Below are 26,553 nucleotides of genomic sequence, written 5' to 3'. Positions count from 1 at the left end.
CATCACCTCTGTGGGCAGCACGAGGTGGGGAGTGAGGGGACCGTGGAACCAGACCATCCCAGCCGGGCAGCCCCGGAGGCGGGCTCTGTCTCAGAGCTGATCCCTCAGCTCCGCGCAGGGCAGGCGACCGTCCCCGGGGCAACCGCTGAGATGAAGCCGCGTGTGCGTTGGGTGCAAAGTGGACCCCAGGACACACGCGTGCCCTTCCTCAGTCCCCTGCGTCACACATGCGCATCGTCTGACCCTGTGTCCCCAGAGCGAGGGGGCAGGTGCGGCCCAGCAGCCCAGGCGGCTCTGTCCAGGAAGCAGGGGAGCTGGGAGGGGCAGGTGGGAGTTTGAGGCCGGCGCCCCTCCCTCCCAGCTCTGCCCACTCCTCAGGCTGGTCACTCCTGCCCGTGTGGCAGCCTCTCGTGTGAGCAGCCCCCTGGGCCTGGCAGCAGGTAACTGAGAAGGTGGGGTCCACTGGGCGCTGCCCTCTCCCCTCCGCAACCACCATCGTGCTTCAAGGAGAAGAGGGAGACCCGCAGCAGAGGCAGGCCCGTCAAGGCCAGACCCACGCACCCTGGGGCCGAGCGGCCACGGTCTGGGCGGGCGGGCCTGTGGTCCCGGATGGCCCAACAGGAGGAAGATAAGCAAGCGCTCCTGGGGAGGGGCAGGGCAGCTCAGAGCCTCCAGAGAGTCGGGGGGTTGAGGCGTGAGCACCACCTCCCTGATTACCTAGGGCGGCGGCGTCTGCCCTGTCCAGCCTTGAGAAGGACCCCTGGACGTCTGACTGCTTGGAAATCCAACCTCCACCTGACCCTCACTCTCACTCACTCCCCCAGGTGCCTGCAGGCTCCCTGCTGAGCGGCCAGCCCCTCAGCAGCTCCACAGATCCAGACTCAGGCCTTGGTGGGCACGCAGCAGGAGGGCCTCTTCCCCACGATGGAGGCCTCCCTGAGGGCGTGGACGCTGAGCTCCCAGCCCCCCCACCAGGGCTCCTTCCCCAGCCAGCAGGTCCCACTGTGGGAGGACGGGGCGGGGGCAGGGGGAGGCCCCACGAGGGCCACGTTGCGTTTCTCTCCACGCTCAGCCCCGTGAGGTCAGTGCTTGGCGCCCACTTCAGAGATGAGCAACCAGGCTGAGCACGGGGGCTGAGCCAGGAGCCCTGTCTGCCCTCGGTGGGGCGGGGAGTCAGTGAGGAGGATGCAGTCTGTCCCCCCCATTTCCACGAGGGCCTCCTTCCTCCCAGACGCCTGGTGGGCCCTGGGGAAAAGACATGCCCAAGGCTTCCCTGGTGGCGCAGTGGTTGAGAATCTGCCTGCCAGTGCAGGGGACACGGGTTCGAGCCCTGGTATGGGAAGATCCCACATGCCGCGGAGCAACTAAGCCCGTGCGCCACAACGACTGAGCCTGTGCTCTAGAGCCCACGAGCCACAACTACTGAGCCCTTGAGCCACAACTACTGAAGCCCGTGCGCCTACAGCCCATGCTCCGCAACGAGAGGCCACTGCAACGAGAAGCCCACGCACCGCAACAGAGTAGCCCCCGCTCGCCACAACTAGAGAAAGCCCGTGCGCAGCAACAAAGACCCAACGCAGCCAAAAATAAAAATAATTAATTAAAAAAAAAAAAAAATGCCCTTCACTCTTCACACAGAGATGCCTGTTTCCGCCAATACCCCTGACAGCTCACCGTCTCGTGCGAATCCCAGGACACGATTATCCTCCCTGAAGAAGCCAGCTTCCTCCTGCCTGACCTGGGGACCAGGACGGCCAGACGTGTCCTCAGAATGCCAACAGGCCGGAGGAGGGGAAAGATGCAGCAGAATCCCAATTGGAAAGTCCCGACTAAGAACTCTGTGGATGCAAACCTAGGAAGCAGTGTCCCCGAGGACGGGAGGTCAGCCCCGCAGCCCAGACGGCCCAGCGGGAGGGCCAGAAAGGCCTCTCCTGACCACCACGCCACGGCCCGGGGCAAGCTCACACTGGGCCTCTCCCGGTGAAGCCCCAGCCCCAGCCTGGCCGCCCTCCGGGGCCCCACTCTGGGCCAGGTCCTCTCTCCTGAGCCGTCGCCCTGTCCCAGCTGTTCCCCACCTGTGTCCAGACACTGCGAAGTCTTCCACCCCCCTCCCCCACCTCCAGCTGCCCAGACACTCGTGCCGTCCGGCTCTGTCTTGCCTGCTCGAGCTTTCAAGTTGTTTTGGGTGGGTGGAGGGGTCCGACCCCACCCTCCCCAGGGAAGCAGTAGAGTCGGCTCCTTCTCTAGGCCCCAGTCCACCCTCAGATGACAGGACCACACGTGGTGAGGCCAGGCCGCCCAGACGCCCCGGACATCCCCCCTGAACCCTCGCCGCGCCAGCAACCCGCCAGGTGGTGTAGCCCAGCAGCCGGCGGGCAGGTGTGTGGCTTGGGAGTGGGGGGCACGGCAGCTGACGCCCTGGAAGTCCCTGGCACAGGTGCCAAGGGGACTAGGAGCACAGTCACGGGGAGAAGGAAGCCGGGGATGGGCTTTGGGTACCAGGGCCCATAAAGGAGGTGCGAGGGAGAGGAGAACTGGGGTAGGGGGGCTGCGGAAACGAGACCTCAGCTGCAGTGACAGGCGAGCGTGGAGAGCAGTGATGGGAGGGGACGTGGGGGCCTCCGGGCGTCTTGGGTGTCTGCACAGGAGTGCGGACCCCTCAGTCGTGCACTCTGTGCACCTCGATCAGAAGAGGACAGAACGTGCAGGAGAGAAAGAGCCGTGAGCTGGGGGGCATGGCCGGCACCCCAGCCCGGTCTGGTCCACCCCAGCCCTGCTGCCCCCGTGGTGCCAGGGGCTCCGGCTGAGGGACCATGGGGCAAAGGCAGCGAGACCAGCAGCACCACCCGGAAGGCTTCCTGGAAGAGGCGCAGAGTCGGGATGTTTGGGAGGCGTGGAAGGGGCTGACCAGTTCCAGGACAGAGACAGACCTGGCAGGGACGGCCATTGACAACTACAGAACAAGATGGGAGGGCTCAGAGCCACCACCCCTGGAGGCAGGGGGGACAGCTGACCCACGTGGGGAGGACACAGCAGGACACTGCCCCCGCCCGCTGGGACGCGCTGCTCAGAGCCCCCTGGGCCAGGACACGGAGGCCTCCAGGTGCACGCTCACGGGAACGTCCTCTACCCTGCCACCTGCAAGCACGCGGAAGAGACTGCCCTGGCCCAGCTGGGACTGAAGGCCACGGGGCCGCAGCCCCCTGCCCGGGCAGAGGAGGGGAAGGGAGGTGGGCGGAGGACTATCCCCTCCCTGCGACTGCTGGGAACACTGCCCCCCACAGAGCTCGGCCACCGCGCCGCCTCCAAGGGTCCACACACGGCACATCCGTGGCCGAGGCCACGAGACCCAGCAGGAGGCAGAGACTTGCCCCAGGTCACAGGGTCAGGGAGGCGCGGCCTGGCTCCCAGTCAACCGGGGGGGTCAGCAGGGCAGGCCCGACTAGGTGAAGCCCCCACCATCGCCGAGTCCTGGCCGTGGCCCCCATCAGACTGCGTCCCTGGAGCTGGTGACCTGGGGTGTCTGCCGTTTCCGTATTTCTAGCTTTCTGTCCCACACGCTCCAGGCACCCAACGCGGTCTCTCCTAACAGCATCTCGCTCTTCGTGGTGGCCCCTTCCCCGAGCAAGGTCCCTGTGGAGGGAAGGATCCCACCACGCCTCTCCCGGCCCAGACACTGCCCTGCGGCTTCCTCTGCTTCTCCTGCAACTCCAGCAGCACCAAGGGCTGGGGGCCTGACCTTCCCCAGAGGCCCCCCGCTTCACGGTGCGGGAGCACAGATTCAGGCTCAGAGTGAGGGGAGAATCTCTACCCCAGCACTTGCCGAAATCCTGACGGGACGTTGGTTTTGTAAGGTAATGAGTGCCCTGTCATTGGGGGTATTCAAGCTGAGGATAGACCACTACTGGCATGAGCCAGGGAGCGACACAGTGTTGGCCTAGATGAATTTCAAGGCCCCCTTTCTAACCCTTCACATCTCTAAATCCCTGACACTTCCATCCCACCCCTACTGCCAAGTGGCCGGTTCCCCAAGCAGCTTGTCCTCAGGAGGAAGCTGCCACCCAGTTTTTGGGGAGCCCAACGGTTCTCTTTATAACATCACTACTCTTGCAGGGACAGCCTGGCGGTGTTAAAATTAAATACAAAACAGAGACTAGACTTCAGAAATTCCCTGAGCAGACAAAACCATTTAAGCCACGTAAGCAAAAGTAAATCTAGCTTATTTCATGAACATAAGCAAACCTTAACCCAGGTTACTTCTTGTAAATGCCTCTGACAATCATAAAAGAAACAAGCCATCGCCCTAAAGGCCGCAGGAGACAAAGACACACCGCACCCTACCGTGCTTCGCAGATAGCGTGCGTTTCACAAACCGAAGGTCGTTGCAGCCCCACGCGGAGCGCGTCCATCAGCACCATTTTCCTGAAAGCCTCGCTCGCTTGTGTCTGTGTCACATTTTGCGAATTTGCACAATATTCCAAACTTTCGTTATTATATTTGCTGAGGGGATTCGCGAGCAGTGATCTCTGATGTTACTAGGGCAGGTGTTTGGGCATCTTTTAGCAATAAAGTGTTTTGTAATCAAGGCACGTATGTTGTTTTTACAGAGATGAAGCTATTGCGCACTTAAAAGACTGCAGTCTGGTGTAAACGTAACTTTCAGATGCACAGACAACCCAAAAACTTTGTGTGCCTGTCTCTACTGCGGTGTACCTGCTGTCACTTTCGACCAGTCCCCTGGTGTCTGGAAACCTTGCTGCAATGGGCAACCACGGTGAAGGGTGAACGCTCTCCCGGCACCAGATGCGCCACCCTGGGGCATCCCGCCCGAGCTTCCCGCCAGTCTTTGAATTTGAACGCTCCCAGTTCACAGCTGGTCCTCACATGCCCGATAAAGCCTGATGACACCATTTACTGACTTGGTGGTCTGAACTGTGCCATCTCTGGGTTTTGAACAGGGGTCAGGGTAGGGTGGTGGCTGCCCTGGGGCCTGGGCTCCGTCTCGTGTTGCCACCCCGTGGTGAGCGGGCCACAAGACAGGGCGGAGTCTGGACTAGATGGGGACCAGCCGGGCTCCTGCCAATGGAGGGACGGTGGAGGGGGTGCTGGCAGGAGAAAAGGGAGCCCTGGCCCAGCCCCCCGAGTGCGTGAGGGGAAAGGTGAGTGTCGGAGTGCATCGGGGCAGGCAGGCGGTCCAGTGGTTAGGACCCAGCGCTCTCACTGCCGTGGCCCGGGTTCGATCCCTGGTCGGGGAGCTAAAATCCTGCAAGCTGGGTGGCGGCCAAAAAAAAGAACAAAGGGCCCACGGAGCTTAAAAACAGTGGGAGGCACAGGCACGGCGTGGGGGGGAGCTCAGCAACTACAGGCGGGAAAGGCCACCCTGGAGACTGGACACACTCAGTGGAAAGAGCTGCGGGGCAGGCAGGCCAGGCCTGCAGGACTGCCCCGGCCTCAGGCAGGGAAAGAGCCGAGACCCAAGGACACGCCAGCCGCCTGCCCAGAGACACTCCGGTGGTCCCCCGGGTCTGGGCTGCCACAGAAGCCCATCCTCTCCATCCGGCGCGCAGGCTTCTGGAGGAGACCGCCACTCGCACCCTTCACCGCCACCTGCCAGCTCGCAGAAGGCATTTCCCCAGAGGCGCCGCTGGTCCCTCTGCGGGTTAAAGGCTCGGGACACAGCGCCTGGATCCAGGAGGAGCTCTGGCCTGGATCCAGGAGGAGCTCTGACCAGCAGGTTCTGGAAGTGGGAATGCGGAGCGGAGGGAGGGCCGGGAAAGGCTGCAGGACGCGGACATGCAGAAGGAAGATGCACAGCGGCCGCTGCTGCCTCTCCCGGTGTCGCCAGACGTGGCCGGCTGACTCGGAGTCGGCCAGCACACACTGGGCACCTACCGTGTGCACAGCACCTTCCCACAAACGGGCCCAGCCCAGGAAGGAGGGCCGAGCCTCAGAAGCCGGCTGGGGTGCCCCCTCCTCCCGCCCCCGCACTCAGCCCCCACCTGGCTGGTCGGCACACTAGGTGGGAGAAGCATTGCTGGGAAGACTGCGCAGAATCTCCACGGGAGGTACGACCTGGAAGGAAGCCCGGGATCTGGTACCCCAGCCCCTGCTGCACAGCAGGAAATGAGGCCCAGAGAAGGGAAATCTCTTCCCAAGTCAGGAGGGGAGTCAGAGCTGGGATGCCTCCCTCGCCCCGACCCCAGGTGGAAGGTCCTCTCTGCCTCTTAAGAGCATGTGGGAGGCTTTCCATACTGGGGGGACACAGGAGCCCCTAAAACTGCACCCGGGGACAGAGGATGCAGGGGTCTGGCCACCTCCCAGGAGAGCCACGTGGTGGGCAGGGAACACTCCCACGCACTCAGGCCAGCGTGTCGGGTTCAAGCCTGGCTCCCCAGCAAGTATCCTTGGAACCTCTGAGCGCCAGGTTCCTTATTCTATAAAATGGGAATAATAATAGTACCTGCTTCACAGAGAACTGTGATAACTGAAGGAGGCTGTCCACATACAGTACTCAGAACAGGGTCAGTAAACAGCAGCTTTAAAAATAAGTGCCGTTGGGACTTTCCTGGTGGCGCAGTGGGTAAGACTCCGTGCTCCCAATGCAGGGGGCCCGGGTTCGATCCCTGGTCAGGGAACTAGATCCTACACGCATGCTGCAACTAAGAGTCCGCATGCTGCAACTAAGAAGCCTGCCTGCCTCAACTAAGACCCGGAGCAACTAAATAAATAAATAAAAATATAAATAAATTTTTTTTTAAGTACTGTTGTCCTCAGTCTCCATGGAAAGTGGTTTCCAGGACCCCTCAAAATGCAAGGACGCTCAAGTCCCTTATATAAACCAGGGCTGTGTTCGTGTATAACCTAGCGCATCCTCCGGCAGGCTTCAACTCCTCTCTAGATTACTGATGATACCTAATACAATGTAAATACTATGCAAAGAGTTGCTGGCATGTGGCAAATTCAAATTTTGCTTTGTGGAACTGTCTGGAATGTTTTTCAAATATTTTCAATCTACAGCTGGTTGAACCTTCAGGTGTGGAGGAGAACCCACAGATGCAGAGAGCAGACTAGATACCATTTGACCCGGCAATCCCACTCCTAGGTAAGTACCCAAGAGAAATAAAAACACTTGTCCTGTCAAAAACCTTTACACGAATGGTCACAGCACCTGCATTCACAACACTCAAAAACCAACCAAAATGCCCATTAACAGATGCATGGATAAGTACACTGCGGTCCCTCCCTGCAACGGAGTATTATTCAGCAATTCAAAGGAATGAAGGACTGATACATGAGGCAATGTGGTTGGACCTTGAAAATACATGTAAGTGAAAGAAGCAAGTCACAAAAGACCACGTAATGAACGATTCTATTTACGTGAAACGTCCAGGGAGACAGACTGACAGAGACGCAAGACAAATTATCCGTTGGCTGGAGGTTGGGGAAAAGGAGAACAGGAGTGACCACTAACGTTTACACTTTTTCTTTTGGGTGAGAAATGTTCTGAAGTTGGGTGGTGGTGGTGGATGCGCGACTGTAACTGCACGAAACCCACTGAACTGTGCGCTGCGGCTGAGCGGCCCGTACAGTGCGTAAATTAGATCCCAGCGAGGCCGTTTGTAAAAGTAAGAAATCTACCAACCCCTGTAAGGTAAGGAGCTTCGACCACAGTTTTGAGGTGGGTGATGGGTTCAGAGAGCTCGAGCATCGGCCCGCAGCCTGGGCAGGCGGCTATAGGGTCTGACTCTGGACTCCGTGGTACTGAACTCCGAGTCCGGGGCTCTTTCCCGAAGCTTCTCCCGAGCCCGAATCCAGCCTGACTCCCAAACGCCTTGGGAAAAGCCTTCACTCCTCCTCTCCCACGGAGCCCCTCGGGAAGTCTTCCCAGCTCTCTCATCACACCTCCAGCTTCCTGAGGGAGGACTTTCCATGGGAGCTAAGGTCATGGCCAAGGTCAGAGGAGACAGGCACCCGACCAGGACCCTACACTCCAGCCAAAGCCCCACACCTTCTTTAGGAAGCCAGGGGGTGGGGCGGACGAAACGCAGTGGGCTCTGAGGGCTGTGCTCACTTTCGAGGTGACCCTGGAGGTGACCTTGGCAAAGCAACTCGTCTCCAGGGCTCCTGGAAAATGATATTTGGGAAGAGGCTTTGAGGAGGCGACATTTCCAAGGCCCTGAGTAGCTCCGAAGACTTAAAGGAGCCTCTCCTCTCCATACCTGCCCCTCACCCCGATGACCAGCCAGAGGGCTACGGGGCGGCGGGCGCCACTCAGCCTGTCACTTGCCGTCCTCAGCAGAGGCCCTTGGCCTAATCACCTGCCCAATACCGTCAGCAGGCAGGAAGGAAGGCGGCAGGTGAGGGAGGGGACAAGGGTGCCGTCCACCAGGGCCCTGGACCTGCCTCGAGCCACTGTCTGCCCCACCCCCGCCTCCTGGCACTGCACGCAGCCTGGCCGCGGGGGAGGAGGAAGGGCCCCCCGCCCATCTCAGGGTCACCAACCTGGTGTCCCAGCTCGAAGGAGACGTGCCCCCAACTCTCTGCTTGTACAACCGGGGACCACGTCCAGAAACACTCCTGCCCGGAGCATGCCGACCGAGGAGGTGCAGACGCTGGGAGAGGGCGGGCTCTGCCCGGAGCCACCCAGCACCCGCGTGCCCTTGTGGGGAGAGCGCCGCACTGGGGCTGGGGCTGTTTGTAGACAGCGCAACCGGCCAGAGCCTCCACCAGGAAGCCCGCCTGGGTCAGAGGTGAGACGGGAGGAGGCCAGCGCCTCAGACCGTCATCCAGGGCACCCTGGGGGACGCGAGGGAGGCGGTCACCCTTCTCCACCTTTCAGAGGGGACAACTGAGGTCCAGGGGCAGGAAGACGCAGCTTGCCCGGGGCCACGCGCGGTAACTGCACAGCGAAATCACTGGATGCCAGGTCCTTCTGGCCAAATACCGTCACAGCCTTGCCTCACCGCCCCCCCCTCCAGGCTCCCACGCTGCTTCTCTATCTACCAAGTGTCCCTCCGGTTTGAAGAAGCACCACAATAACAACAGCGAAATCTTCATACTCTTACCGTTCTCAGAGCTTCACATAAATATTAACACACTGAATCCTCATCTACCGTACGGCGTACACACTATTTCATTTCCACTTTAAAGATGAGGAAACTGAGGCGACCAGTGTTTCAGTAACTTAGTTACAGCCCTGCAGGAGGTGGGATCCGGACAAGACGCCTGGCGCCTGGGTGGCAGTGCTAGGCACCTGTGACGTGCCAGGCCCACACACCCCACCCCGACGGGCCAGGGCCCCGGAAGACGCAGGGAGTCCGCTCTGCGCTGCGCTCTCGCCCAGGGCTGTGCACTAGGGGTCCCGGCGGACAGGTTGCAGGCTGCCCCTGCTGCTGCCGGACGGCTGATCAGACCAGGTCGCAGGGCTGGCTGTGGGGAAGGCGGGAGGAAGGCGGGGGGCCCTCCCTCAGTCTCCCTGCCGCTGCCCCAGGTCCACGTGGGACATCGATCACCCTGGCTCTCCGGTCTCCGGGGACCACCAGCCCTGTGATCGTCTGGGGGCCAGGGGACCGGGGTTAGCCTTGGGTGGCAGCCCTGACCACCAGGAACGTGGCGTGGCCCCTCTGGGGCAGGCAGCACAGCCAGAGCATTCCCAAGAGAGGAAGGGGGCTTGGTGGATCCACCCACAGCCTCCCGCCTGGCGGATTCCCACAGCACGCAGCCCCTCCCGCGCCCAGTGCGGCCCCAGGGCCTCGCCCCGGACGCGTTCTGCTTCCCAAAGCTCCCTTCGTTAACCTGTGAAGGTGCGATCCCAGGCGACCACAAAAGCCACCGTAGCAGCCGGCAGCTGCCGTGGGTTCAAGAACTGCATTTCCGTGGAGGAAAGGCTCCGGGCTCTGGCCCTCCTCCCCCGCAGGCCCTTCCCCAACTTCAGGACACAGAACAAGCAAGCAGGATGCAGAGAAGGAAAACAAAAAGATAACAAAACACAGGCAGGACAAAAAAATCAGGCACAGCCTCTCCTGACCCCACAAGGGCTTTTTCCACATCTTTCCCTGGGCTCAGGGGCCAGATAAGGAGCGAGCCTGAGCCCCGCTCGGGGGGGGCCATCTGCTCCGAGGCCTTTCTGCAGGAGTCCATTCCTCCAGGGAGCCGGCGGGGGTGGGGGCGGGCGCCAGCTGCAAGCAGTCAGGGAAATGTATCGGGGGTCAGGCCGCGGGCGGGGTGCAGGCTCTCCGAGACACACACAAAGGGTGATTTAACACGGTGGGTCCGAAAGCTGCCTTAGAAGCCGAGTGCTGACGCCGCAGGCCCCGGGCGCCGCGACCTCGCTTTGCAGAATCACTCCCCTCACTCTCGTCCCAAATCGGACGAGATTTCCCTTCCTTTGCCACTGGGCAAATATTGACTTTCTTGCACTCGTGTCACGGATGGTACCGAGGCCAGCGGGCTGGCTATTGTCTCCTCTCTACAGGGCGGGGAGGCTGTCACGGAACAGCTCAGAAGGGCCGGCAGAGCCAGGCCAAGAGACAAAGCCAAGAGAGGAAATCTGGGTCTTGGAAGTAGTGTTTCTGCCTTTCTGTCCTCTCTCCCTTGCCCAAGCCCGTGGGGTTTGTTTTTCCACGTCTGGCTGTCCTGCTGCCGTGCAGCCTGTCAGGCCCAAGAGAAGCAGAGGAGCAGCTGGTGTCACTGGCAGACCTCGGGCCTCAGAGCATATGCGTCTCTGGCTCTGGGCGACCTCAGGCCGACCCTTGCATTCTCTTGGGCCTCAGTGTTCTAACCGGCGACCTGGGAATGTTGGATTTGATGATCTCACATCCTTTCCGCTTCAGTCAAGGCCCCTGACCCTGTGCTCTGATTTTAGAAGAGATGGAAGGTAACTGCTCCGTGGTTCACGGGGAGAGTGGAAAGGGCACCGGACTGAGCGTCCACAGGGCGGGTGCAGCCCTGTCACTGGTGCTCGGATGCCGTGTGATACTGGGCAAGATACTCCCCCTCTTTGAGCCCAGCTTCCCCACCATCAAAGTCAGAGACTGAATGAGATGACCCCCAGGGTCCCTTCCGGCACCCCAGGCTGGGGTCCACTCACCTCACGTGGCCCGTGGGCGGTGATGCCTTTTCTCCAAGGCCCTATTTGCCAGCCTTTTCCTCACCACTAACCTTGAGCGGAGGCTGTCGGGCCTCTGCCTTGTATCCTTGTCACCAGGGGCTTCTGTCAGCCTCCCAGTTCCTCTCTGCAGACTGGCCTCCGCCGGCAGCCCCTGCCCCCCAAGGCCCTGTGACGAGAACCAGCTCCTGAAGCCCCAGGCAGAGTCGAGTGAGAGCAGGATGGTGGAAGGTGGGGCTCCTCAGCAGCTGCGCATGGCAACACCTGCGGGACGGTGGGCTCCACACCGCCCTTCCGCTAGCCTGAGTCCCCTCTGTGATGACGCAGAACCTCAAAAAGCCCATTCCTCATGCAGCACTCAATGCACACTAAGAACTCCCCACATCCCAGAAGTTTTACATTAATTATTCCCGTGTAATCTTCAGAAGAATCCTAAGAAGTAGGTAACATTGTTCCTATTTCACAGATGACGTAACTGAGCCTCAGTTACGTCAAGTAATTTGCCCCAATTCACACAGCTAATATGGAAAGAGCCAAGACAGGAGTTTGAACCTGTCTGTCTGCAAAGCCTTTGCTCTTAAGCCCCAGCATTCTTGCTGAGGAGATGTCATCATCTCCTCGCAGGCTGTCGCAGGACCTTAACAGAGGGGTGGTGAGAGGCAGTGCCCGCGTGACTCCGCAAACCTCCCACATACCCCGCCCCCAGCCTCAGCAAAGGCAGACCCCACAGGGTCACAGGCAAGAAGGCCCTTCGAGCATCTAAACCAACCTTTTACTTTGCAGTTGAGAAAACAGGGGCCCAAGGGGTGTGACTTGCCTAAGGTCACACGGCAAGTCCATGGGAACCCCACGACTCACCCACCAGCGCACCCGTGTTGACACCCCAGGGTCCCGAGAGCGCCCCCAGGCAGGGCCGGTGCCTCTGCCACTCTCCCGCTGCAGCCCTGGGTGCAGATGAGCTCTGGCTGTCAGTCCAGGGGGCCAGCCTCACCCCCTCTCGGCTCCAGTCGGCTCCTTCCTCCAAGGCTGGGGGCGGGGGTGGATGGAGTGAAGCCCATCTTGTAACCGCAGAAGGGATGGGAGGTGTGGCAGGAGGTGGGGCCGGGGGAACCAGCAGAAAAGAGGCGACATTACAGGGAAGTCAAGCATTTTCTTTCTTTCCCGTGAAGTTTCTGCTGCAGAATCACGCGAATGATCCGAGACAGAGACAGACAGAGACAGAGACAGGGAGAGGCAGGCAGCGCCGCTGTCGCCATTCTGCAGAGACGCTCTGGAAGCTGCAGGGAGATCACACCGCCAGTCCATCCCCACCCCCACCTCCGGCCTCTGGCCCCGCTCCCCGCAGGTCTTCATATTTCTCATTGGCAGTAGCTGCGGGCTCGGGACTTGGAAGGCTCCGCACGGGACTAAGCGTCGTACATGTGTTTCTCATTTACTTCTCACGCCAACCTAAACACCACAGCTGTTACCATTTTGTCCGACAACTAACTGAAGCTCAGAGACATAGAGTAACTTGCTCAAGGTCACGCAGCCACTAACCAGTGAGCCCGGGCTTCCCGAGGACGCATGGCGGGGGCGCGCACTCATACCGAGTGGCCCACTCGTACCGAGTAATTCTCTCCAGCAGTCTCCACTCTGCAGACAGATGTGCACTGGGAATTCCAGGGCCACCTGCCCCACCACCCAGCCAAGCCCACTTCTTACGATCAGACTCCAGCCCAGAACTGCAGCCACAGGACTGCAGGGCTGGGAGGGTCCCGGGGAGCCACCTAGTTCAACCCCTTCCATGTATAGGCGAGGAGAGCAAGAAACGGGCTTGCCCGAGGTCACAGAAGGTCACACAAATGGGAGGCAGCACCTGGAATCAGACTCAGGCCTCCTATCTTAAACCAGGACCCTCACCACAGCACCCTGAGGCTCAGTGAGAAGCTACTGCGCATCTCGACTGGAGCAGAGCCAGAGGCACCCCCAGGAGGCGTCAGGTTAGACTCTCCCGGCAAGGGCAGCGAGGTGCACGGAGGGGTGCTACGGGCCATCACGGTGCAGACCTTTCAGAACCTCCACCTCATCCTGGACACAAGCGTGACCTTGGGAGGCCCCTGACACCCCCTGAACCCACAGGCCTCCTGTCCAGCACTGGGACTTTTCTCCAGGAGAGGCCTTGCCCCTACAAAGAGGGTGGGCGGTGTGGGAGATTCTGAGTCTCACAGCCCTGCTGCCTTGTTGGAGAAGGGAGCTACAGTTTCCCCAGAGGCTAGGTCACAGAAGGGATGTGCTGAGCTCACCTCACCTGCGGGCGGGCCAGGACTGAGGGGGACTTCAGACACCATGAACTCCAAACCCCCATTTTCCAGATGAGGATACTGAGGCCCAGAGGGATAAGTGAGCCGTCCAAGGTCATAGGCGGGGTTGGTATGGAAGCTTCCCGACTCCCCCCAGGCACGCTGCGAGCGCAGCTCCACACCGCACCCCCCACCCCCGCCGCCCTCAGGAAGGGAGCGCTGAGCTGCCGCAGACAGGTGGGAGAACAAAGACGACTCATTTCTAAGCGCCCAGGCCCGGCAGGTGCGCCCGTGGGCTTGTTCACCCACTGCCCTGCCCCCACACGTCCCCGCTCCCCACTGGGGAACCACGCACCCCATCACCCGGAGATCAGAGATGTGCAGCAGCTCGTCCAAGGTCACACAGCAGAATGAGTAGAGCCTGCTCTCCTACTGCCCTGCTGCTCCTTCCCCACCCCCTCCTTGGTCTCTCCAAGCTCCGCCGCTTGCCAGGATCCTGGGGTCCTTGCTTCCCCCGATGTACCGGGCAGCGCGCTGGCTCGTGCATGAAAAAGTTTCGTGGAGAGGAAGGGGCGGAAGACGCCGCCGCCCATCCCCGGCCCGGACGGCCGCGGCCTGGCGGGGGGCGCGGAAAGGAAGCGAGCTCCGTGCTCCGCCAGGTCCCCGGCGCGCCCCGCTCCCTCACCGTCTCCGCGGGGGTCCCGCGCCCGCACTCACTCTCCAACGCGCACCCACTCCATCCGCCCCCCGCGGCGCCCTTCCCGCGGCTCTCGGAGAGGGGTTCCTGGGATAATTCAGGACACCTCCCCAGGGACCATCAGGGTAATTCCGGCGCAAGCGGACTCCCGGAGCCCCGTCCCGCACCCGGTTCATCCGCCGCGAGCGCCGAGCCCAGAGTCCGGGCGTCCCAGGTGGGCGCCTGCATCCGCCCGCGCCCCCGGCCCCGGCCGCCCCGCCCGGCCGCTCTTACCCGGGGACGTTCCGGCGCGGTGAGCCCGAGCTCTCGGCGAGGGCAGCGGGCAGGACGCCGCGCTCCCGGAGTCCAGGCCCCTCTCCGCCTTCCCGGTGCCCGGCCGCTGCGGCTCCGCTCCGCCCGCCCGCTCCCTCGCGCGCCGCAGTAGTAACACCTGCCCCGCGCCCGCCGGCCAATCAGATGCTCCTCACATCCGCCAGCACGCGGCGCGGGCCGAGCCTCCGAGGGCGACCCCCGCCGGCCGTAGCGCAGGTCCCCGCCCCGCGATCCTGCCCCCTCTCGGGCCGGGGCGGTGGCTGGCAGGAGGCGGGGGCGCGGGCGGGGAGGGGGAGAAGTTTGCGGTGAGCGGGGCCGGCCGCGCGACCCCAGAGCCCCTCGGGGAGCCCGTCGCTGCGGAGGCGCTCCCGCCCGCCGCGCGCCCCCTGCGACACTCCCCCCAGCACCCCGCCACCCACGGGCTTGGGGATTGGCTGGGAAGGACGGCGGGCGGGGGGCCTCCCCGCGATCGGGAACCAGCTAACGGGTGGGAGGGAGCCGATTTGCTTCGGGGGCTACGGATGAAGGTTTTCCTGAGTCGAGGAAGAAAAGAAAAGGGAGGGAGGCGAAGAGGAGCGGTGGAGACAAAAGGGGCGGGGGAGGCGGGGCGTCGGGCCCAAGAGCCCCGACAGCCCCGGCCCAGCACCCCTGCACCCGTCCGAGCACGGAGTCCCGACTGGTGCCCAGGGCTCTCCCCCCCGCGCCCCCCGCGCCCCCCGCGTCTCGGGGAGGAGAGAACGCGGGCGGAGGGGCCCTGCGGGGGAGGAGGAAGCGTCTGGGGCACAGGATCCCGGACCGGCTCCCTCATGAGAACCCACAGCTTCTCCCTCTCGAGGAGGCGAGGCCTGGGCCCCCTGAACAGAGGCAGGTACTCCCCACACCCACAAGGCGGGACGGGCAGGGAGGACGCCAGCCCGGGGTCGCCTCTGTGCCTTGGTCTCACTCCTGAACCCCACACTGGGCCCTCAGCGCCCACCGCCCAGATCTCAGGACCCCAGTTCAGCCGCGCAGCACTTAACGCTGGCGCCAGGCGGCCCCCATCCCCACCTTCCCCCCTCCCCTCCGCTCTCAGCAGCTCCTCCCCGGTTGCTCCCGGTCTGCATACTCAGAATCCTGGATCAAGTTTGGGGTTCGACCCAGGAAGTGACACCCCCAAATCCTGTGTGTTGGGGGAGGCCTTACTCAGGCTTCGGGGCTCCTCATCTCCGCGGAGTCAGAGCAAGGAACCCCTGGAATTCCTGGTACCTGCAACCCCCCTTGTCTCCCTCCTCCCTGCGTCCCCAGCCCGCCAGCCACATCGCTGGGAGCCGGGCCACTGCAGTGCGGCGGCGGCACCGCTGCTCTCGCTGGGCTGCAGCCTCCCTTTAGAGCCAGCCAGGCACGGACCCTGGTCTGCAGAAAACGCTGACTCGGCGTTTCCAGGCTGCCAGCGTGGCAGAGGGCGTGTGCCACCCGCATACCTGGCTGAGGGGCACGTGGGCGGGAAGAGGGGGACAGGACTGATGCCCGAGACCCTCTAGTCAGTGCTGCTGACCCCTCACCATTCCTCCTGAGGGTCAAGGGCTCAAGGTCAGCTGTTCCGCAGGAGGACACCAGGGGGTTCCCCCCACCTCTCCACACCCCACACCCCAGCTGCGGGTCTCCCACACTGAGGGGGGACCTGTCACCTGGCTGTCCCTCTTCTGCTTCTCCCTGGAGAAGGAAATGCTTCTCCTTTGAAATCCCACAAAAGCATCTTTTGCCGCTGGACTCAGGTCAGACACTGGGATTTCCTGATGCCCAGGGTCCTGGGATGCCATCCTGCTTGATTAGAAAGCCTGTGGCTTAATGATTGGACAATCATGCTGCTGGGTGCAGGGGGATGGATGAAATGGCCCTCATGGCTCCCTCTGGTAAAATGGATCAAAAGATCCCTGAGCCTCACTCAAAGCTGCCTCCAGTAAAATGGTCCAAGAATTGATAAAATGGTCTCATCATGGGAAAACAAAGCATTTGGGCAGGGCTGTCTGCTCCTCCGGAGGGTACCTGTGTTTGAGGTTTGCGCTCCCTCCACTGCACCCTTCTGCTGGGGGCTGGGGTTCTGAAGGGTCAGGTGACATGTGCACAGGCAGGGCCGGGATCTAGACGGGGAGGTGGGAGCACCGAGGCCCCTTGAAAAGAGGCAGCTTGGAGCCTCTCAAGCACCAGAGGACCCCTCTCCCGGGGCGTGGGGGGGTGGCGGTGAAAACGGCTTACAGCCTTGATTTCACTTGAGTCTTTTCAACAATCCCAGAGGCAGCGAGGCAAGGACGGGACAGGTTTTCCCTCCACTGTGGCACAGGAAGTGCCCAAAGGCTTCCCAAGGTCCCGTCTCCGTGCCGAGTGAGGCACGGAGTCGGGTCCCGTGACCCCACATACTGGCCCTCCCCTGGTCCACACAGGCTAGTGCACAGCTATAGCTGCGCCTCTTCCTCCCGGGGGCTCCTTACCTCCCCCCCGCCATTGCCCCTGCTACCCTGTCTTCCCCCGTCGGCTTCCGGTGCACGTCACTAGATGTGGCCCTTACCCAGCCCCCAGCCTCACCTGGCACTGCCACGCTTGCCTTCTGTGCTCCAGCTGCACTGATCCCCTTGCAGGTCCTTAAAGGGCTGTGCTCTTTCCTGCCACACACAGAACCTCTGGCCACGCTGTCCCCTCCACCCACACTGTCACCCACCACCCCCTTCATCCTGCCAGTCTTTCCCCGACGCCTCCTCCCCTGCACCATGCTTCTCCTCTGCAGCACCTGTCGCCTGTTCTTGTTCTTATCTCCCCGTCCCCAGACCGTGAGCTCCAGGTGGGAAGGACCTCAATAAATCTTAGCGGTTCTGAGGCTGGAATCCTGGCACTGCCGCTCGGATGCTGTGTGATCTTGGGCAACCTCTCTAAGCCTCGGTTTCTCACCTGCACCACAGGGATTCTAACTCTAATTCTAAATCAGAGTTACTGTGGGGATTCAAGGAGTGATGTACGTACAGAGACCAGCGCGATGCCGTGGCTGGCGCACGGTGTCAGCTTCTGCTGGTAAAGAAGGAACAGAGGGTGGACACGTCGCTCTACTGCCAGCCTTCTCCCCAGGGACCAAATATATCTGCTCTCCTTGACCCCCAGCCCCCTCTCACTTAGCGGCTCCTGAACCCTAACGTCGGCCCCCGGCTTCCGGGATGAGCGGAGAGCGGCTGCAGCCACTCCTTCCTTCCCCGCCCAGGCCTGGCCTCTCCAGTGCTGGCAGCCGGGTTCTCTGCTTTCTCCCTGCATTGGCCTCGGGTGCCAGCACAGCCCGGGTGTGGAGCCCCGGTGGCAGAGCCGGGAGGCAGGGTGGCCTCTGTCACACTCTGCGTCAGCATCTCCCCGAAAGCCACGTCCAGTGAAATCCGCGTCCCCAGCCTCTGGAGGGGTCCTTTGGCGCCTCCTCTGCAGAGACCCCCGAGCTGCCCCAGACCTGGGCTGAGGCCAGCCCTGCAGGATAGGGTGGGGGCAGTCAGGAGGGGGCCCCAGGGGCCTTGGCCGTCTCCCTGGGTTGGCTTCCTGTTGCCCTTCCATGTCCTCCTTTCTGTCTGATCTGGGCCTTCGTGAAGGCCGCTGCCAGGGAGGTGGATGGCCCTTCCCCAGCCCTACGGCCTGACACCCCACAGCTGGTCCCCTGGGGAAGTAGCCACGGTGGCCTGGCTAGAAACTTCCCCCAACCCCCAGCCCGGCCAGCTCAGTGAGGGGAGAGGGAGGAGGGAGGGAAGGGAGAAGAGGCCTCTCTAAAGCCTCTTGACCGAGTTCCTCCCCACTTCAAACCTGTCCAGACAAAGTAATGATCCTCAGCTCTTCCTTCCAGAATTATAGCAAATGGGTTTCTGCAAAGAGCTTCTAAATCCTGCAGTCACCGCCGTAACCACCACTCGTGCTAACGGTGGCCCTCCCCCTCCCTCCTCCCTTCCTCCCCCTGGGCTTCACTGGACAATCTAAGCAGCAGTCTGGGACCACAGACTTTGAAGGACGGGACCCTCACTGCCGTCCCGGCCACATGGTGGATGCTGTCGGGGTTAAGAACATAGGCTCCGCAGCCAGACGCTGGGAGTGAACCCTGGCTCTGCCGCTTAGCAGCTGTGTGACTTTAGGCAGGTTACTTAACCTCTCTGTGCCTCCTCTGTAAAATGAGGACAAAAATTGTTTGTGCCTCATACAATCACTGTGAATATTGCATGAGTAAAAAAACATTAAAAAACTTAGAACAGTGTCTGGGATGTGACGGGTGCCCAGTAAGTGTTAGCTCTTTTTTATATTATCTCTACAGATGGGTAGACAGAAAAGCAGCTCCTGTTTACCGAGTGCCTTTCCACGTGCCAGGCGGTTCGTATGTCGTGACACAAGGGGTGCAGGATGGGCCACGTCAAACCTGAGGAGTCTGCTGACACCCCTGACCCGAGAATTTATTTGCATCCACTTGATGTGGGGCTAACGAGCGGCACCTGGGGAAACAAACTGCGTCTACAGCTGGGCTCCAGGCACGGGTGGCGTATGTGCCACCCGTTAAATGGGGGTCTCGGATGAAGAAATGGTCAGAGAGAAGGAATGCAGCTGACAGTGAGCCAGACCCCACGACAGGGCTTGAGGGCCCGAGGGAAGGGCCCGACAGCAGGGGGAGAGTGGCTGGCCCTTGACCTCCTCTGACCCGGTGACCTGGGAAGCAGGGCAGGGCCCCGGCCACCTGCTGGGATACCTACCCCCGAAAGGAGCATTTCACCCCTGAGTGTTCTCATTCGCTCTCTGAAAGAGTGAGAATGTCTCGGGGGGCACGAGACAGCCCAGCCGCAAGTGGACAAGCGGCCGCCCAGCAGAGAGGCGCCCCGCCGGGCAGCCTGCGGAGGCTCCTGGGACGCTGGCCAGGTGAGGCCGGCGGGGGTGGGGAGGTTTCCTGGAGGAGCAGGTGGACAGGTTCGGGTTCTGAGATGGTGATGACAGGAGACACACCGAGTGTGTGCTTAATGTTTCTTATTCCCATTTTACAGAGGCAGACAGAGGTCACACGGCAACCTGCCCAAGGTCGCACAGCAAGGGAGCAGAAGCCGCAGGGTATGAGCTCTGATGTTCTGCTCAGAGGCTGCACCCTGCCCGCCTCCGCCACCTGCTTCGCTGATCGATATTAGGCCCCTCATTCCTAACTGTAAGCTGGACGGGGTGTGGGCACTTGGGTCCTACCTAATCCTTACAGCTACCTTATAAAACGGGTGTTTGTCCCCAGCTCACAGCTGAGAAAACCGAAGCTCAAAAATGCAAAGGATTTGCCCAGTTCCCGTAGCTGGGAAGTGCCAGAGCCAGGGTTCAGGTCCCCCTGCCCAGGACCACCCGCGGCCATAAACCCAGTTCCAGCCCCCCCTGCGCAAAAGGCCACTCCCCCTGCCCAGGACCACCCGCGGCCATAAACCCAGTTCCAGCCCCCCCTTCGCAAAAGGCCACTCCCACATGCCCAGGACCACCGGCGGCCATAAACCCAGTTCCAGCCCCCGCTGCGCAAAAGGCCACTCCCACACAGGCTTCTCCCAGGCATGGGAGCGATTCCAAGGTCTCTCCGGACTCAGGCCAGACATGCAGGCCACCGAGTTTGGGAGAGACCCCCAAGAGGAAAAGGAATTGGGTCTGAGCTCGGAGGATCTTCCCAGAGAGTTCGGGAAGCCAGGATAACTGACTCCTGTGACTGGGGGTGTGTAAACAGCAGTCCGACAGAGCTGGGACACAACCCCTGCCCGTGAGGGTCTGCATCAGGATGGAGCAAGGGACACGGGCTCAGGGCAGCTGTCCACCTGGAGGCCTGGACCGGGAGGAGGGTGCCTCGAGGGGGCGGAGCCATGGGAACTCCCTGGGAAGGGGAGGTGCTCAGCCAGGGCGCGGGCACCGAGTGCTGACAAGCATGGAGGCGGAGGCACCGGGCAGAGCCGGGGGAGGGGGGGGGTTCACACACAGGCCCTCTCCCTTTACTGTGCTTCGCAGACTCTGCGTTTTCACTAACAGAAGGTCCGTGCAGCCCCCGAGACGAGCGAGCCCATCGGTGTCTTTTTTCCAACAGCCTTTGCTCACTCTGTGTCTCTGTGTCACATCTGGTAATTCTCAGAATATTTCAACCTTTTTCATTAGTGTTGTACTTATGATCTGTGAGCAGTGGTCTTTGATGTTCCTACGAGAGTAGCTGAAGGCTCAGGTGATGGTTAGCATTTTTACCAACAAAGTATTTTTAAATTACAGTATGCACGTTGTGTTTTTAGACATCCTGCCACCACACACTGAAGAGGCCACAGGATGGTGTAAACATAACTTTATGTGCACTGGGAGACAGGAAAACTCGTGTGGCCCGGCCGGGCTGAAGGGACCAGCTTTGACCCACACGGGCAGCAGGGCTGTTGGGTCAGGGGAGACGACCCCGCCAGGCTAAGGGGGAGACCCCACGCTGGGCAACTGGATGGGGTGAGGGGACACGGGGGTCGGACGGCTCCTGGGTCTGGCTGGTGACTGGAAGGGGAATGAGGTCGTTCATTACAAGCAGGGGCACGGTGGGCAGGGGTCTAGGGAGGTACGAGCTGGGAGTCCACGTGGGGAGCAGGGCCAGATTCAGGAGGAAATATCCAGGAGGCGCTTGGAAACGTGGCCTGGACCTCAGGAAGGGGGTTTGGATGGGAGATGTGCCTTCGGAAGACACTGATTCATAGAACATGGAGAAACACTTGCTCTGAAGATGTTAGTAACCTAACAAGGGACAGCAACCAGCTTTGGTCCCAGACTTGGACTCAGGCTGGTCAGTTCTCACCACCTCAGTGCTTCTTTCTCTAATAGCTTCTATCTCAGGTCTGAGCAGCTGTGAAATGCCCCCAAACCATCTCCTTTCTCTTTCCTAAAGGTCTCGGGTGCGAGTTTCTAGCCACATATCGTTCTACCCATTTTACAGAATTGGAAAGTTAAGGCACATCTTTACTAAGCCACGCAAGCTGACTGTGGAGTCTGAAGTGGTGTCCATCCCCACCGACCTCAGCCGGGAGAGCGGTTGTTTTTTTGTTTGTTTTTTCTGGGGGTTTTCCCCCAAAGGAAAGCTGTATTGACAAATCACCCATTATCTACTTTAAGGAAAAGATAAATCAGTTATTACACCTGCATCCTGCCTTCCCACCACCAGAGATTCCGACCCTGAGGAAAGAGCACAGAGCAGCGTTCCTCCCAAGTCACGAGTGTGGACTGCAGCCACCGTACCCCCCACTGCGTCTGAAGTGACCAGCAGACACTCAGGTACCAGACAGCACATCACAGTCGACCAGAGAAGACACTGAGCTGACGGCTTCTCCCCTTTGAGAGTACACAGATGCCGGCGAGCTCTCTGCCCACTAAGAGCCTGTAAGGCACAGAGCTGCCCCTCCAGGCGCGCCAGACCTGGGGCCCTGGGTGAGAGGCTGCTGGGCTGTGGCAGCATCGGAGCGGAAAGAGATCTCTGTAGCTCCCGAGAAAGGGCAACAGCAGAGTCCCAGCCGACCCAACACCCTGGCCCTGACCTACCTGCGGGTCTGCCTGTTGCTCGCTGGCCCTGGCCCTCAGCTGAGCTGGTGCAGCCGATGCTGGGGAAGGGGTGCCTCCCCTCCGCGCCCCCCGCCTGGCTTGTGGGGAGAAGCAGGCGTGTGTCAGCGTGGTGGTGACGGCAGAGCATGGAGCGCTGGGGCCGTGCACACGCGAGGGCTCCAGCCCCCGTCTCCGCTGCCCCCCCAGGACCCACCACACAGCCCCTCAGCTCCATCGCCCACGTCTCCCTCAGTTGCTGGAGTCTGGCTTCCGCGGGACATGGTCCCAGACCAACGCTGACGCTCAGGCTGTCTTCTGTGCCTTCGGCCTCCGCGAGCACAGTGCACGAAGTGCGTGGTGACAGGAGTCTCCCCCACGGTGGGACGGCGGGAGCTCGCTGCAGCGCAGGGGTCCTCCGCCTCTCCGTCCACCAGAGTCACCCAAGGAGCTGGGAAGAAGGACCGCCAGCCCCCGCCGCAGACCCACCCCTCCATGGAAAGACCTCGACTGCAGAGCCGGGCCTGCCTCATGTTCCCGGTGGGGCTCGAATGAACGAGACGCTGAGCTCCAGGTTCTTCTCCTGAAGGAACATCCGTGGCCGGTTCCCCGAGGGAAACACACAGGAAGCACAGTGCCTGCGGCTCGAGCTGGCTTTTGACGCACGCGCACCGCCACACCTCCCAGCTCCGCGGTGCCTGGGGCTTCCTCCCAAGCCGGTGATGCAGTCAGCCCCCCGCCAGCATCTGCGGGAGGTGCGCACCTCCTGACGGCACGACGGCCTCACACCTCCGTGCTGCTGCCCCGAGGACCTTGGTGTCACCCCTTCCGGCTGCACCCACCCGAAGCACCGTTCCCAGCTCCTGCGGCCCCGCGCCCAGCGCCGACTCTCCTGAACCTTCCGCCACACAGCCTCCCAGTGCCCACTCCCCGCCTTGACTCTCACTGTCTGGCTCCCCTCGCGGCCCAGACGCCGTCGCTGCCCCCTGACGGTCCTGTGCACACGCGTCCAGCACTGCACACCTTCCTGCACCACCCCACTGGCTCAGACCGTAACCCCCTGAGGCAGCACAGATCCCGGCACCTGGTGGGGCGTCATGAGCCTTGACCCTTAACCTCACGTGGGGTGACAAAGAGATCAGGCCGGGTGCGGAGACTGGGACAGGCCAAGCGCACCCCCAGCAAACTCGTGCTTCAGTCTCCAGAGTGGGGGGCAGACTGGTGCTGAGGCAGCGCTGCTCCTGGAGAGCCAGACCTCACCGGGCCTCCGCGGTGCCACCTCTGTGGATTTTCTCCTCTTCTGGTTCTGATCCGGAAGCCCAGGAAGTTGGGTTCTGGGTGCCCTCATGGGGCGTTCAGTCCACTTAGGGACCTGGCACTGATCGTACGACCACAGACACACACGGCAGACCTTCGCTAAGGTCAGAACTGTGACGGAGAGTGGAATGGTGCTATAGGGCTATTAGAGGGACTTCTCAGGGAGATCAAGGACAGCTTCCTGGAGGAAGCAGCGCCTGCGCTGAGGCTTGAAGGCTGCCCAGAAATTAACCTGGCAGAGTGAGCAGCTTCTGCAGGACCCGGGAGAGAGGCGGCCGTGGCCGGACCGGGTGACGGGATGTCGGAGGAGGAGAGTGAAGGGTTGGATGTAGAGGCGCGGGGTTGGGGGGGCACTCACAGGTGGGACGGGAAACCTGGAGCCGGCCCAGGCGTGGGCAGGTGGGTGAGAGCATGAGGTGGGTGTTGGGTCACCTGTGAGGCATCCAATTGGAGACTCTGAATGTGCAGGTGGGTGCAGGCGGGCTTCAAAGGAGGGGTCCGGGCTGAAGACCTGTTGTGACTCATCCACTTAGAGGAGGGGGTTGAAGCTGAGGGGCCTGGACTCCCCAGGCGGCGACCCTTCTAGAGGGACACGCACCCCGTTCCACAAGGCTGTCCTGTTCAGCTTCTCCATCTCGGACTCACTTAGGTCCCGTTTCCTTTATCTGTTGTTAAACCAACAGCTGACCAAGTGCCCACGAGCCGTCGGTGACGAGCAAACATCGCTGTCAGCTGAGGCACGGGGTGGGGGCTCCCGCCAGCTTCGTGCTGTCTTTCCACGTCCCTCTCGGCCCTCAGGAGGCAGACATCCCTGCCCTTGTTTCCGGAGCAGGACGCTGGGGCTCAGAGAAGCAAAGCCCTGCCCGGTATCAGTGTTGGACGCCTTCTCACTTCCAGGGCTGCTTCCCCAGAAGAACGGCCCGTGCCCAGAGGGAGGGCGGCAGCAGCCAGCCACCACCTCCATTCCGACCTACTCCCGACCTGCTCGCATCCCCGATGGACCAGCCTCTGCTCACACAATGCTGGCAGCCAGTGGCCCACTTCTCACATCGTTAAGCGCTATTAGAGTGGATTCCTTATCTTAACTGAAATCTGTCTCGCTGTGGCTTCCTCTGCTGGTCAGTCCAGCCGTCCAGGAGACGGGCATCCTGCCTCTCTGAGAACAGCTGCCGGGCCTCCCTGGATGCCTGTGTCTGGTCAGGTTCACTCCTGTTCCAGTGTCTTCCTTTGCCTCTCACATCCTGGCCAAACTCTTCTGGACAAGACCCAGTATGTCTGTGTCCTTCTTGAAACGGGATGTACAGAGGGGTACAACCCACCCTAAACGTGAGCCAACTCGCCCAAAATCAAGGTTAGATGGAGGCAGGGCCAATCTCTTTACGGTCAGTGGTGCATCAGGCCCAGGCTTGAGCGGAGCTAGTCCAGACCCACTGCACAGGAGGCGTGTCCCAGGTCTTAGGGGACCACAAGAGGCGCCCAGGACTGGAGGGCATCTTTCTGGACCCAGGAGTCTCTTCCCTGCAGGAAGGCCCAGAGCCTGCTTCCCGGGCCTCCCTCTGTCTGGGGGCTGGGGTACCACGGGGCCCTGGGGAGGAGTTAGGGAGGGAGCAGGCAGTCAACGCAGGGACCCGGAAACCCTGGTGGGTCCCCGCTCGCCTCTCCACCCCACACAGGATCCCGGGGCGGCAGGTGGGAGGTGCCCCAGGCCCGCCCCTTCCCTGGGGCCAGCCCAGAAGCTGGTCTGGAAGCCGGGCCGGGCCAGCAGCTGAGGGTGGGTTCTGCCTCTGGAGGGTGGGGAGCACAGGGCTCCAGGGAAGCTGGGGCGATGCCAATCGTGCTGACCCCATATGTGGCGTCGGAGCCCAGCTGCCCCACCCACTGGCCACCTGGAACGGCCAACCAGTGGGTCCCCAGCCACATCCTGCACCAGCCTGGGCTCTGCTTGGGACCAGCTCTGCCCCCCTTCACTGACTGACCCCGTCAGGGCATGTCCCCGCTGGGGGCCTCGGATCTCTGTTGGCCCAAAAAGCTGAGCCTAGATGGCGGCGCGGGCCCTTTAGCCCCGACAGTTCTGAGGGGTTCGGGGGGGCTGGCAGTGGGTGAATGACCGAGGCTGCCTGGCCCCTTTTGGAGGGGAGAAATGGTGAGCAAGGTGATTCAGCTAAAGGGACAGGCTTCAGCTAAAAGCACCCTCGAGGGGGCTTCCCTGGTGGCGCAGTGGTTGAGAATCTGCCTGCTAATGCAGGGGACATGGGTTTGAGCCCTGGTCCGGGAGAATCCCACATGCCGCGGAGCAACTAAGCCCATGAGCCACAACCACTGAGCCTGCGCGTCTGGAGCCTGTGCTCCGCAACAAGAGAGGCCGCGACAGTGAGAGGCGTGCGCACCGCGATGAAGAGTGGCCCCCTCTCGCCGCAACTGGAGAAAGCCCTCGCACAGCAACGAAGACCCAACACAGCCAAAAATAAATAAATTAATTAATTTAACAAAAAATAAAAGCGCCCTCGAGGATGGGGACCCACGGGTGTTGGGATGAAGGCGGCGGAGGCCAGAGCCCCGGGAGCCGCCCCCCGCCCAGGCCCGCCCCCGTTCCCCACTCTGCACACTCCAACTCTGTCCCTCGGGTCCTGCCCCGGCCCTCAGGGCCAGGAGGCCCCTGGAGCTGCACGAGGACAGGAGGGCGAGCCTGAGGCAGGAGCAGCCCACACGGTCGCATCGGCTCTGCAATGCAGTGCTACGCTTTTTCGTTAGTTTTTTTTTTTCCCTAAAAGTCCTCATTTCCCACGGAAAATGCAGCCAAGTGCTTCCAGAAAGGGGTGGCCACGCTGCCTGAGGACGCGTCAGCCCTTCTGATTCCGGGACCTGGCAGCCGCTCCTGCCCCCCCTCGGGCAAGCAGCTCTGCCCTGGGCTCTGTGGAAGAAGTAGGAGGGGCCTGGGGCGCAGCCAGGGGAACCTCAAGGATCACGGACTGCAGCACCTCTTAGCGCCGACCCCAGGCCTCTGGCTTGGGCTCCATCACACATGCAGAGACGCCTCAGATCCAGGGGGCTCGACCCCCTCCCACCACCCCACCCTCCTTCTCTCGCTCTGAATGAGCTTTTTTTCCGGGGGGGTGACAACGTCCCCCTTTGTTGTGTCAAATAGCAAATCTGCTGCAAGGCTCTCTGGGGGGAGGGACGCCTCCCCTTGCCCACCACGTGACACGCTTTCTGCACACACTCTGCCTCTCTTCTCCTCCTGTTCTCGGGTTTCCTTTTAAGGGAACTTTTCGATCCAGCTCTGCCTTCCCAATTAA

General features: G+C 61.5%; 1 protein-coding gene across 5 annotated transcripts in view; it reads right to left on the bottom strand.

The window, feature by feature from the left end:
* SYT2 (synaptotagmin 2) overlaps positions 1 to 26,553 on the bottom strand; it is an 87,818-nt gene that overhangs the window by 25,492 nt on the left and 35,773 nt on the right. Inside the window, exon 1 of one of the 5 annotated variants that reach the window (XM_060298106.1) lies at positions 15,581 to 15,693. The exons of 2 other annotated variants lie outside the window; for them this stretch is intronic. Coding sequence is in view for 1 of the 3 variants with exons in the window: in XM_060296424.1 (XP_060152407.1) it covers positions 13,745 to 13,749 (5 nt within the window). In the remaining 2 variants the exon portion in view is untranslated. Of the gene's footprint in view, positions 1 to 13,744; positions 13,769 to 14,359; positions 14,550 to 15,580; positions 15,694 to 26,553 lie in introns of those variants that run through there. 2 more of the 5 variants (XM_060296918.1, XM_060296424.1) reach the window with 2 other exon arrangements.

This window comes from Globicephala melas, chromosome 1 (genome assembly GCF_963455315.2).
Source record: "Globicephala melas chromosome 1, mGloMel1.2, whole genome shotgun sequence".
NCBI lineage: Eukaryota > Metazoa > Chordata > Mammalia > Artiodactyla > Delphinidae > Globicephala > Globicephala melas.
The sequence above is the reverse complement of the archived record's forward strand: the minus strand, read 5'-3'. Positions and strand labels throughout refer to the sequence as shown.